Genomic DNA, 12,582 nt, shown 5'->3' with positions numbered 1-12,582 from the left:
GATATATATATATATATATATATATATATATATATATATATATATAAACTAAAGCTAAATATAATTATTAGATACAAATGTTATTAAAAGTTGTATGCTTTGAATAATACCTAAAAAGGGTCATAAAGCATCTACTTTTTGTAAAAGGCTCAAATGCGACTCAAAGAAACCAGTATGACGATTCTTGATCTCTAGCTTTTTAAGTGCTGAATTTGGAAAACATGACAATTATCTATACCATATTAATAATTATTTAGACCAAAAGTCTTAATTATAAGTCTTAAAACATAAAATACTATTAATTTTTGTAATAGATTCAAAAATATCTTAAGTACAAACTATTATGCATAATGTACAAATGCTTAAAACATATCATTTGTTTGGTCAAAGTTTCAGATTTAAGTAAGTCATATTTACATGAAAAAGATATGTTTGGTCTTTCAAAGTTGTTTGATACTTTGTTTGTTTCCTATTTTGAACCCAAATTCAAATTCAAAGTCCTTCTTTCTCTTGAAGTAAATTGAAATTTGAAGCAACAATCTCAGAAAAGGTTTCAGATCCTGCATGTACCCCATCCCAACTCTTCAACTTTATATGGGTTTAGAAACTCAACATGTGTGCAATTATTTTTCCAATCGATCTTGCTAATACACCATATTAACCTTCAACTTTATATATTAGTTGATTTGTAAAATAATCATACAAACTCATGATTCAAGGCTAAACTAATGTTTCGAAATTGTGATTCACCCGTGTTGCATCGCACGGGTAAACCACTAGTATGTATGTATGTATGTATGTATGTATGTATGTATGTATATGTGTCTGTGTGTGTGTATATATATAAGAGTAAATTACAAAAATCATCCTTTGTATTTATGAACTCGATTTTCGAAAATTTATTAAACACTTTGTGATTTTCACTTTGTTATTGGACGTTTTAACAATTTTTAGGACACTTTTAATACAAAATGTCACACTATCATTTTTATAAACCGATCTTTTTATAGAATACTTTTTCAAATAGTGTCATATAAAACAGCTAATATGACGTGTTCTCATAAAAATGTCTATAAAATAGCTAATATGACGTTTTCTCATAAAAATGTCTATAAAATAGCTAATATGACGTTTTCTCATAAAAATGTTCTAACAAACTTATTACGACTCCCAAAAGCATGCTATAAACTTATTGCAACACCTTTAGATAAGACATTTTATTTTTTACTCTTATAAATTAGATCTTACAAAATGGTTTATTGGAACGCTTATTTATTGGCGCCGTCCTATAAACTCAATTTTGTTGTAATGAGGTGTAGAAGCAGAAGCAACGATGGGGGCGGCTTCAAAACCGGCCATGACAAGGAAGGTGGAGAAGCAGAAGCAATTTGAGTAGTGGTAGAGAGAGAGAGAGAGAGAAAATGAAGATGGAGATGGTCGGATGATCAACGTTTAATATGACGCTAAACCCTCGTTTCAATAACAATCGATAAATTACGACTTAATCATAAATATAATTTTAATATTTTTGTTTTAACATGAAATAAATTGCAATGATAATTTTAATCATCGTTTCCGGTTACCAATTAACTTTGACTTTCGTCAATAATTTTATTTTTATTTTTATTTTTATCTTATCTTTAATTTAATTTAATGTGAAAACCTAGAAAACCAAGCAAAATCTCAAAGAAAGCTTAGACGCTGTTTGGGTTGTTGGATATTAGTCCTACATAGGAAAAAGAAGGAAATTTTCATGTGTTTATATGGCCTTACACACATGAATTAGCAAGTTAGAGAGAGACCCAAATGAAGGATTGACATTGGGTAGCAATACCCAATATTAATGGTCAAAAGATGGGTCTTGGGGCTCTTATGACCCGGCTACGGTTTTGCCCGATCCGAGACCCGTCGGTAACTGCATTTTTGCGGTTCATATTTTTTTTTCGTGGCTGTTCGTCTTTCCAAAACACACAGAACAGAACGATCTCTCGATAATTTTTCTCTCTATATCGTTGCTTCACGGAACGTATTATCGATTCGATGGAATCGGATTGACGTGCATCAATCCGGTTAGATAGTTGTATCCTCAAGACGACGTCCGTTTACCAACGCACGATTGGGGGCGAAATTTCGTCTTAGGACACTGCTATGGCAAGCCTCTATCTCACGATCTTCGCATATAGATATCATCGTAAAGGTTAGATTTTACTAAATTTCTTGGTTAATTTCTGTTTGTTACTGTTTTGTTTCTAGTTTGGAAGGGTAATTCTATACTTCGTTGGATTGGTTCTAACATGGGTGAGGGTGGTTGTGCCCATGGCACCACCCATACACACAATACATATGTATTTTCTTTTTATACAAATGGTTTCCGTCGCTGCACATGAAAAAGTTTGGGACGACCATCCCAACCCAAATCTTAATTTGTTTCTTTTTCCATTTCCATTTTCTTTAATTAATTATTTATATATTTATTTTTAAGACATCAAACATTTATAAAAGAAAAAGGGAAAATTACATTAAAATGGAACCAACTTTCACCTGATTTTTATTTTGGGGAACCAACTTTCAAAATCGTCATTTTGGGAAACCAACTTTCACTTGATTCTTAATTTGGGGAACCAACTTTCAAAATCGTCATTTTGGGAAACCAACTTTCACCTGATTCCTAATTTGGGGAACCAACTTTCAAAATCGTCATTTTGGGAACCAACTTGCACCTGATTCCTATTTTGGGGAACCAACTTTTAAAATAATTATAGAAAAATGGGAAAATTATACCAAAATGGAACCAACTTTCACCTGATTTCTATTTTGATGAACCAACTTTTAAAATCGTCATTTAGTGGTCTTTATCAAACTTTTTGTTTATTTAAGAGTCTGGTTGATCTGTTGAACATGTAACAGGTAATTTAAAGGTCTCTATCAAACTTTTGGTTGGATTTGCCAAATTTGATTTAAACTTTAATATTGGCACAGATTGGTTAGATATAAAAATCTTGAATGTGATATTTAATATTTTTTTTATTGCATCAATTAATTTTTTTCTATTAAATTGATTTTTTATTGCATTAGTAAAAAACAATTTTTATCGTGGTAATTTGGATTTTTTTTGAAAAAATCTTCAATTTGATATCTGAATTAAAAAAAAACCAGATTTGAAATGAAAAATAGATTTTATTGCATTAATTTAAAAAAAAAAACGAATTTTAGTTATTTTTCTATAATTATTTTGCAAATTGGTTCCCCAAAATAAGAATTAGGTGCAAGTTGGTTCCCCAAAATGACGATTTTGCACGTTGGTTCCCCAAAATAGGAATCAGATGCAAATTGGTTCTCTAAAATGACGATTTTGAAAGTTGGTTCCCCAAAATAGAAAACAGGTGAAAGTTGGTTCTCCAAAATGACGATTTTGAAAGTTGGTTCTCCAAAATAGAAATCATATAAAAGTTGGTTTCATTTTGATGCAATTTTCCCAACAAAAAAAAATACGACTTATAGTCTAAGAATCTTGGATTTTTTAAAGTATATGAAATTAAAAAATACATAAATGCGGAAATCGATGGATATCAGAAAGAAAGTAAGTAAATTAGGTATTTATGACCCAAAGACATGGATGTGTATAACTATAAAGTGGGGTAACAATAACAATAGCATAGTTATTGATCATGGTCCCTCATCAAACCATTAAATATGCCTTCTACATTCGTTAGAATAAAATTCCATTAACCATGTAAATTAAATGTATATCCAACCACTTATTCATATGGTTTTCTTATTGAATTGGCTGAATGAATAAGGACAGACCCAACCACAATTTATTATATATCAACTCTTTACTCTTATGTATGGTGAGAATGCATATTCAAATGTGCAAGCATAATTATATAAATGATTTTCCATGCATTTTAAAACGAAACCAAAAAATTATTTAATATGATTTACTCGAAAATAAGGTCAGGAGAATAAAATGTACAGAGACGCACATATTCGGGTAGAGGACATAAAGATAAACATGGAAATATACAAAATGAAAATTTCTCAAATTTATTAAACCATAACCATCAATGCAATTGCAAATGCTAATTTCCAAACCAAATTGTTTTAACTTTTTGACTGCTTCTTCAACCCTAACATCTTGTTTAGGGCACCAAGATAAGCTCTGACACTGGAGATAACAATATCCATGGATGCTCCTGTTCCACTGCCAACAAAACCAAGAGTATCTTTTAGGTTCCATTTGTCTCTTGGATGGATATGATCTTTTTTGTAAGAAAAAATGGTCATGGTGGTAGATTAGACAATTTGTGCAAAAGGGTTTGTAGTGGGAAACTAGCGAACCCCTAACAAGCCCACACTGTTCCGTCCCAAGAACATCATGTGAGAGACAAATCAGATATATAATAACCTGCTAGTTAGCTTCTTAAAAGCCCAATTCCCAAGGAATCGTAACGCTCATACTGCGGCTTCCATACTTGAACTCTCACCAATTTGTGCAAGTATTCCATCCAAAAAATATAATAAAAATCCGACCAATTGCTTAACCAGGGTAGAGGAAAAGTTTGCATACATCCTACCTTCCATACCTGCATTTGCATGGATTTATTGGGTGGGTTTGGTTTATTAATTTGTGCGAGTGTGATTGTCGACTCTAAACACCATTTTAGTTCCATATTATGACCCCTACTTAATTCATTTTAGCTTGGGTCAAGCACCCGGGCCCACAATCAAAGTCCTATTTTTCGTTAAGTATAAGTAACACCCACAGGATGGAAATGTCGATGATCAAAACAAATCATGCCTCATAAGGAATCTCAAAGGGCCACAGACATAAAATTTTGCAAGGATGACCACTTCCTTACCAGCTAAGTTAAAGCCACGAGGACACCAAACGAAAACATAAACATGCGTACCTATAAGTCCGCACAACTTTTTCTCCACTAAAAGCATGAGTTGCTACGAGGTTGTTTTCTCCGCTAACTAGAACACGGGTGCTGGCTATAGCGTCAATGCCCGCGGTTACAGCAGACATTGAATACTCTAGCAGTTTTACAGGTGCCTGTAAAAGAGATATCATCAATCATTATGTGATGCCAATATAAGGATTCATGGATGCAAGTTAAGATTCATGATTCAAACCTTAACAATGAGATCCACCGCCTTATAAGCGGCATCAACTGGTCCAGTTCCAGTGGAGCAAGCAATGTGTTCTATTCCATCTTTATCTAATAGTTTAACTGTTGCTGTAGAAAGACCAAGAGTCCCACATGTAACCTGTGAATTATGATTTGGGTTCCGTTAATGGAGTTCTAGAAAATCAATCTTGATTCGAAAATGAAGATACGTGTGTAAGTGGGGTCCGATTTAAACCTGAACATCCCCAAACTTCCAGAAAACTTGTGGCTGAAAAACTTCGTCTGAAACCAAGGCTACTAAATCATCATCCGTGATAACCTGGAACAAAAATAGCAGGCAGAACTATATAACTCGCATTTTAATAGTAGATAGATACTTGATACCATTAAAAGAAGAGTTTTTTATACCTTTTTCAGTTCAGCAACGGATTTGAAGCGCCAAAAGAGATCATTAAGTTCCTTTCCATCTATGTCGTAACCAAGCTGAAGAGAAAATGGAACAGATTTAATGCAGTACAAGAAAGGTGTTGTTCAGTTACAAGTCGATGAGTTCAACAATGCACTTTACCTCAAAAAGTTTAGATTTCAGAGCATGTCGTCCACTGTACAAAAATTGTTGAAAATCATTAGAATACCCAATCAACAGAACATAATCTTCAGTAATGAAGCAGTCAGGGAGGGGCAAGGGCTAGGCTATCAATGAACAACCCTGAGTGTGTTTATATATAGGCATAATCATATGAGAACATCAAAAACATTGAGAACTTGTGAAACATGTATTGTTTCACAACGAAACATACAGTATTGTCTCAAATTCTGAAACAAATGATACATGACCAATTGTCTGTAAGTTTCACATTGTGAAACAAATACATGTGAAATCATACCTTATCCTAGCCTTAGATGAAACAATTACATGTGAAATGATATGTTGACATACCAAAGTTTTCCATGTCTAAGCCCAGATTCGTTAGAAGAACTTGACCCAAATAATCATAGAACATATATATCAGAAACTTGGCAATAACAAAAATGACCAACTTTCATTCAACATACCTAAGTTTTCCAAGTGTAAGTCCAGATTCATTAGATCGGTGAAGTCCAATATCTTCAGGAGACATGATTTCATATGTGCTTTTGTTCTTTAGCATTCCGTCCTACAAAATAGAACACAGGACTGTATCTAGTAAGTTGATTGAAAATTATAAGAACAAGCCACATGACAATTTATACTTAGGCCACAAACTAGTATAACCGGCCATGATGTCAAATAGATGAACTAAACAAAGTTATAATTTAATCAACTTTTACCATGGGAAGGGTGATAAAAAGAACAGATAATGAGCTCTTCAGACATAAGGTTCATAAAGCAAACTCTCATCAAGTAAGGGGGAAGGGGTGGAATGTGCACAAAAGGCGGCAGCCATGATTAATATTAAACCAAAGGATCGGCTGAGCTTTTTCTTATAACCGTAACCAAAGACCAACCTGATGGATTCCACTTTCATGAGCAAAAGCATTTGCACCAACAATAGCCTTGTGTGGCTGTACCTGCAGTCCACTGTACTCTTCCACCTAAATAACACAAGTTCAAAGTGAACAGAGAGTCACTTGTTAGAATAGATTCTTAAAAGTAAAGCCTTGAATATATATATATATAGACACACACACAGGCATATATATATACATATATATATATATACCATCTTGCTAGCCATGACAATGTGTCTTGTATTGATGCCAGTGTGAAGACCACCCAATACATCTCCTTTGCATTTTATAGTCATTACCACCTATATTCAACAAAAAAGTGTGGCACCCATTAGTTAAAGAACTTTTAAACTAACACATAAGTTAAAATGGTTTAGATACCAATATCCTGTTGGATATGGATTTTGTTAAGTTATCAAGAACAAGCAACATCACAAATAGGCACATTACACTCACCTCTTCCAAAGAAGCATTACCAGCTCTCTCTCCAATTCCGTTTATTGTTACTTCTAATTGTCTTGCACCTGAATAAGCCCCCTGGAATTCATGGACTATTTTGCTCAAGAACCTCAAATGAGAACTTTATTAAGACCATAACCTTCTGAAAAAGTTTAGTGGCATTCTTGTACACAGAGGTGGCATTCTAAAACTTGTGAGAAGGTCATAGATTTAAAAGAAAAATGGGAGGTCATTCAATCAACAGACCCTGGAATTCATGTAGGTTAGCATACAAATGAAACACAAACTAAAAACATAACCAATGTATACGCCTACCTCTAAAGTATTGGCAGTAGAAAGTCCAAGATCATTCTGGCAGTGGGTAGAAATAATGACGTTTTCAATGCCAGGGGTGTTGGCTTTTATATCAGCAATGAGCTGCCCGAACTCGCGAGGCCAGTTATAGCCAACAGTATCAGGAATGTTAAGAGTTGTTGCACCTGCTTTAATAACCTCACCCAAGATCTCATACAAAAATTCTCTCTCTGATCTGTTAACAAACATAACAGAAACCCACGTTTGAATTGATATTGAGATAGTAATACAAGTTCTTCCTTTCTGACCAGATCATAGAACAAATCCATAGTTGCGTAGGATCACACATATCATTAAACATGCTTTGACTTTTCAAATAATTGTACTTCACTTTTCATTGCAAACCAACCATTATTCTTAGTTCTTACCCCAAAAACTACACTTTGCTACAACGGCTTTTCGGTCCCTTCCAAAACTTTTAAGAAAGAAGTTTAAAGGAAAGAGCATCTCTACCCCTAGGGGAAGATGTATGGTATACATACTTTATACCCTCCCCAGGATGGGATATATTCGGTACATTCGGTTTGGTTTACTTGGCTACTACGAGTGATCTTGGACAAAAAGTACCAATGGTTCCTTTTACATGTAAACAATTTGTTCAATATAGCTTATCAATGCAAACTTTAAAGCTTCTTTTTTTGGCATTTATGATGGGTTTGCAGGAAAAAGTTGAGTATCGTTACAAGAACAGCAATCCCTCATAAAGTATATCACTGGCAGTCTAAAACATTTCAGACCAACAAATCACTATGGAAAATTAGATCAACATCTTCCCACATTAAAAACATAAACATTACTAAACGATAAACCCTAATTCATAACTCAACATCCATATTGCACAACAATAACCCTAAATCTAACAAAAGCAATTAGGAAGAATCACACAAGGCATTTTTGGGAATAAATCCTGATAGTGTACCTTAGTTGTGGGCAAAAAGAAGATGATTTATTCTTCACATTATACAAACTTGAAACCATGAGTGATATATATATATATAGGGAGAGAGAAAGAGAGAGAGATTTACCTCCCAGCATCTTCAGGGCTAAACTCAACGTCATTACAGCCCAAACTTCTGGCATATGCGACCATACTCCTAGCTTTTTCAATCACTTGTTCTTTGGACATCTTGAGCTTATACTGCATATGAATCTCACTGGTGGCTATAAAAGTATGAATCCTGGGGAATTTGGCATGCTTCACGGCCTCCCATGACTTATCAATGTCATTCTTATTGCATCTCGCCAAGCCGCAAATGACGGGCACATGACCACCCTCTTCGGCGGCCACATTTCCGACCTCCTGAGCAATCAACTTAACGGCCTGTAGGTCAGCTTCGGAGGAAGCAGGGAAACCTGCTTCAATAATGTCCACACCCAGTTTCGCAAGTTGACGGGCAATATCGAGCTTTTCCTTSGTGGTCATGGTGGCWCCTGGAGACTGTTCYCCGTCTCGRAGAGTGGTATCAAAGATWCGAACATAYTTAGGGTCRGAAATGTGGTTAGGGATGTAGTCCGGGCGGCGGSAGCARAGGATTGAGAASGAGTTWTGTGATTGGGATTTTGAGGGTTTGAAATAGAATAGAGCGCGGATTGGGTTGGTGGAGGAGGAGGTGGTGGTGGTGGTGGTCGGAGAAAAGAAAGTAGAGAGATGTGAAAGAGACGCCGCCATGGCTATGGTTGAGACAGAGCAGAGAGAAGAGAGTTAAAGGGGATTTTGTGGAGCTTTAAATGTCAAAAAATCCCCTGCTAACAAATACCGTTGTTGTTTATTTACCCTTATATTCAAATCATGACACTTCAGTCCTATGATTAAAAGAGATTTCGGGGAAATTTATGTAAGAGTTAATGGTATTTTATAGCTATAATTGAGTAGTAGCTCATAGATCATTTAAAACAGAATATTTATTATTTGAGTCATATCATAATATAAAATGACTGACAGGATGAATATTATTCGACTCATATCTTAATATAAAAAGACTAATAGCAAGAATATTTGAAATAACAATTCAATATAAAATGCAAACCATTTAATTTGTATAAATCGTGTAAATTTTATTTAATTAATCACAACTTTTTTTGTAATTATGAGAGGTTGATTAATCATTTTTATTGTGAAAGGTGTTAATCATGAATATTATCATCTTTATTATTTTAATTTTAACGAAATATATGAAACAGTTTCATTAAAATTTCATTAGGTATTATATGAAATAATTTCATGACCATATATGAAACAACTTCATCAAAAAATGTATTATATGAAACAATTTCATAGAAAAAAAAATCATAAGATTAAACAATGAAATCGACGGATGAAGGTGGTTTGCACAATTTATACAAATTAGGTGGTTTGCATTTGATCGTTCCACCCTCCCTCTCTCTCTCTCTCTCTCTCTATATATATATATATATATATATATATATATATATATATATTAGCAACGTACCTGCACAAGATGTTTTAAGTTTTGTTTTATTTCTCCGTCCCTTTTGTTGCTAATTTTATAGTTTGTTGTAATTTTAAATCATAAATCAGATGATTTATAAATTCAAAGGTAAAATGTTCCATTGGTCAAATTTTTTGAAATAATGTTTTTAACCCAAAGTATTTGTTGTTCTTGTCTTTTAAAGATCAAATTATGCATTAATTGGTGGTTTATAGTTTTTACAACTTGTAATTGAAAAATAAAATACAAATTTTATGTTTTAATAAAAAAAATATTGTAAGAATACTCAAAAACTATCTCCGTTTTGAAGAAAAAAAAATGATTGAGTACCATAATATTTCAAAAAGATAGACCGATAGTAAAGTGAAGCAAATCAATTGGATTCTCATGTTCCATATAGAAACTATTTATGAAAATCAAGTCGATTTATTCTAATTAAAAAGCAATATGAAACATTAATCCTGAAAAATGTGGCTTTGTATCAAAAAGATTATTTATTACATAGACCGATTGATGTTTCACAGTGTTTCTCAATAAAAAAAGCTTTTAATAATCAAATCTAAGAATGATGATAAATAGAAACCATTGCCCTGAAAGACTTAACACAACAGCCGTCATGGCACGCCATGATTCAAGGCTCATGTATGACACGTCGACGTCAAAGCTTATGACATGCATGGGTCAATACACAATTTCGTAATGTTGTATTTGATTTTTCTTATGTATTTAGTGTCTTTTAATGAAGTAATGAATAAAAATATAAAGATGTACTTTGATTTCTTGGGATCGCAAGGTTCTTATATATGATAGAGGTCTACAAACGGTCTCAAAAAGTATGTTGCTAATAATTATATTATGAATAACTAATCAGAAAAACTCAAGCAAACATCAACTAAATCAGTTTAGACATTGTTTGGAAAATTAATAAGTAGTTTGTTTGTTGGGTACACCTTTAAATGGACATAAAACTATTTGGAATAGCTTTTTAGGGGATTATTATTACTTTTTTCAATTATAACATTGATTAATATTAATAGTTATTTATTACTATTAATTAAAAATAAATGTTAATTGTTCATAAAATATTAATAAAAATTAACTATTACTAATATTAATAAATATTAAATCTAATTATTAATTTTTTGTAATTGGTTAATAAAGAAAATACAATTTTCAATGTATGGTAAAGTGTAAAATGAAAAATGAATATGTATTGATATAAAATAAATTAATTCATGGGCATTAATGATATTTAATAGTATTATTAAATCTATAATATTCAATTATAATACCCCATATTTAGAAAAGCTAATCATAGCCGAAAGCCCAATTATGTCCAATTTTTGAAATCGTGTTTTGTTTACTTGTATCTTAGTATTCAAGAGTTGTTCATTAAGTCAAGTTCTTTATATATATATATAATTGTTGGTTGAAACAATATTGGTTAGAACCAAATTGTAAGGGAATTGCTAAAGTAGGGTTAATTTGGGAATAAATTTAAGATCAAGGGTTAGATGGTAAATATTATAATTATATATATGAATTTTTATTTTTTAAAACCCAAAATCAGATTTCTCTCAATGTTCATTTGGTTTTCTCCTCTTTCTCTCTAGAAAACCCTAAAATTCTCTCTAGAAAACCCTAAAATTCAACCATAAACCTCAAATCTCTTGTGGAATTCCAAGATCTTTGAAGATTGTAGGTTATATTTGGAATTATGACTCAAAATAAGGTATGTTTATGGTTTGATTTTTTTGTGGTTTCTTCTTCTTTGGGAAATATAGGTTAAACCTTAAAGGGGCATTTGGTTCGTAAAATGATTTATGAATGAATGGAATATGTCAAAGGAATTGGAATCTGTAAGGAATTGGAATGAAATGTTATCAGGTTTGACCAAGTGTTTGGTTGGCAGGAATGAAATGTAATATGTTTAATGAAATGGAATTTGTCTGTTTGGTTTGCAACAGAATTAGAATGAAATGATGAAAAAGGACAAAAAATACCCTTTCTTTGATAATTTTTTTTTAAAAATTATTATTTTCAATTTCAAATAACAATAAAATTAACATTTCAATGAGGAAAAAAATGTTTACCATTTATGAAAACATTTAAAGTCATAAAACGTGTAAATATCGATATTTTCAATAGATTACGTCTTTAATTTTTGCTGCATCAATTTTTTTATTACAAAACTATTATATATATATATATATATATATATATATATAAATATAAATGAAGATGCAGTCTTGGTTTTAGGGTTTCTTCTTCTCTTTCTTTTATTTCTAGCAAAATGATAGGCGTCTCTCGAATCAGTAATCGATTTGGAAAAGAAATGTCTTCTTCACTGGCGAAATTGTTAAGCAGAAATCGATTTGGTAAACGACATGCATTGGAGAAATCGTTAAGTAGAAATCGATTTGGTAAATGACAGGCGTCGGAGAAATTGTTACGAATCAGATAAGCAGAAACTGGAAGCAACATCAGTAATCGATAAGCAGAAACGGAAAGCAGGCAGAAATCGTTAAGCGAAAACAGGAAGCAACAGATAAGCAAAAATCTTTAAGCAGAACCTGGAAGCAACAACAGTAATCGATAAGCAGAAACGGGAAGCAAACATAAATTGTTAAGTAGAAACCGGAAGCAGGAGATAAGCAGAAGTCGTTAAGGAACAACAGTATTCGATAAGAAGA

General features: G+C 32.5%; 1 protein-coding gene across 1 annotated transcript; it reads right to left on the bottom strand.

The window, feature by feature from the left end:
* Positions 1-3,916: 3,916 nt before the first annotated feature.
* LOC112519008 (2-isopropylmalate synthase A-like) lies at positions 3,917-9,116 on the bottom strand. Its single transcript, XM_025126879.1, has 12 exons — positions 8,465-9,116; positions 7,401-7,614; positions 7,083-7,163; positions 6,839-6,928; positions 6,624-6,710; positions 6,192-6,292; positions 5,704-5,737; positions 5,544-5,618; positions 5,371-5,454; positions 5,140-5,274; positions 4,914-5,059; positions 3,917-4,204 (listed from the first exon to the last, which is right to left on the bottom strand). Exons 1-12 carry the CDS (start codon positions 9,106-9,108, stop codon positions 4,105-4,107), a joined length of 1,791 nt encoding a protein of 596 aa, XP_024982647.1. The 5' UTR covers positions 9,109-9,116; the 3' UTR covers positions 3,917-4,104.
* Positions 9,117-12,582: the final 3,466 nt, after the last annotated feature.

The sequence above is a fragment of the Cynara cardunculus genome (genome assembly GCF_001531365.2).
Source record: "Cynara cardunculus var. scolymus isolate 2C chromosome LG 10, CcrdV1, whole genome shotgun sequence".
Classification (NCBI taxonomy): domain Eukaryota; kingdom Viridiplantae; phylum Streptophyta; class Magnoliopsida; order Asterales; family Asteraceae; genus Cynara; species Cynara cardunculus.
Note: the sequence above shows the minus strand (reverse complement) of the source record. Positions and strands in the feature narration are given on the sequence as shown.